Source organism: Echinops telfairi, unplaced genomic scaffold (assembly GCF_000313985.2).
Source record: "Echinops telfairi isolate 266 unplaced genomic scaffold, ASM31398v2 ScPeMD7_2565;HRSCAF=3150, whole genome shotgun sequence".
NCBI classification, from domain to species: Eukaryota; Metazoa; Chordata; class Mammalia; order Afrosoricida; family Tenrecidae; genus Echinops; species Echinops telfairi.
Genome location: NW_022106463.1, coordinates 11,313,254 through 11,314,573, shown reverse-complemented (window position 1 = coordinate 11,314,573; position 1,320 = coordinate 11,313,254). Strand labels below are relative to the sequence as shown.

Genomic DNA, 1,320 nt, shown 5'->3' with positions numbered 1-1,320 from the left:
TGGCTCAAGACTGATCACGCAGGGAGTCAGTCAAGACCCTAAACTCAAAGTGACTTCCACTGGAGCGCCTTGAGAAGTCGAGCTTGGCTTCTCAGCCACTCTCGAGCCCGTGAAATTTCCTGCAGAAAGACCTAAGCAGTGAATGCTCTCTGCAGGTCCCTTTCCAAGTTCCTGCCCACCTCCCGGTCCTGAGCACCCCTTCTCCATCCTGTGCACCTGGTGGCTAGATGCCTCTGTGGGCTGCCACTCACCTGTGTGCCATGGCTCCCCAGGCCCCGTGCTTGTTGGTCAGGATGTTCAGGATCTTCTGCTTCAGCTGGTTGGCAGTGACGTGGTCTCGATGCTTGGCGGCACTGATCAGGTGGTCACACATCTTCTCCTCCTCCCGCCTGTCAGCCGCATACTGCGCACACTGGGACTACAGAGAGACAGCAGGGAGGCACGTCAGGATGCTCTGCAACTAACTCGGTGGAGAGCTAGTTCGTGGAGTTTAGGGCAAGAGCAAAGCTATGAGCAACAAGCAAACTGACTCAGTAGGAGAGTCTGGGGCAGCTGCATCGTCACAGATGCTCACAGACTTGGAAGACCCATGTCACTACTCACCCAGGGATGATGAAGCCTGCCTTTGCTTCCAGGAAGTCCAGCGGCAACGATTGGCCTCTCCCGCCGAAGGAAGGAAGAGTGATGAGAATGGAAAGACAGTTTGCCCAGTGGACTCTGGGTCACCCCAGTGCCAGACTCCGTGAGGCTGAGCCTGGAAGAACTAGAGGGTGCCAGCCACCACTAGTGAGGTCCTGAACAGAGAGGGTGAAAAGGGTAGAACACATTCAGAACCACGAGACATGCCAGGCTGAACAGTTAGACAGAGCCTGGAGGAGGCCCGTCCACCGCCCTTCTCACCCTTCAGTCTGAAAGTGAGCCCCCCCCCCCAGCCCCCAGCCCTATACCCCGACTGCATTCTCAGGCCAACAGTAGACAGGTCGAAAGGGGAACATAAACACGAAGGAGATCCGCGGTCCGCACCCCTGGGGATACCAGAAGGGCAGCACGGACCCAAGGACAGAGCTCAGAGGGCCAGGAAGGGGGAGTGGATGCAGGCAATGCAGGGAGGAAGTGGGGAGTGAGGGCACACAGTGGAGGAGATGAGACCGAATGTGCAAGAGGGACGGCCTGCTCCCGATTGGAAGGGGGGCCCCCAGGATCCCTCAGCGGTGTCCTCATCACAAGATGACACCATTGAGCTTGAGTGGGGTGCAGCTTGCATGCCCTCCTGAATTCAAAGCAACCAGCTGAATCACAGCACTGTCAGCAGGGAAAGGC

The 1,320-nt window shown here is 57.6% G+C and overlaps 1 protein-coding gene across 1 annotated transcript in view; it reads right to left on the bottom strand.

Moving 5' to 3' along the window:
• Positions 1-1,320, bottom strand: part of NBEA (neurobeachin) — a 465,975-nt gene that overhangs the window by 208,199 nt on the left and 256,456 nt on the right. Inside the window, exon 37 of the mRNA XM_045294000.1 lies at positions 252-418. Coding sequence (XP_045149935.1) covers positions 252-418 — 167 coding nt within the window. The remainder of the gene's footprint in view (positions 1-251; positions 419-1,320) is intronic.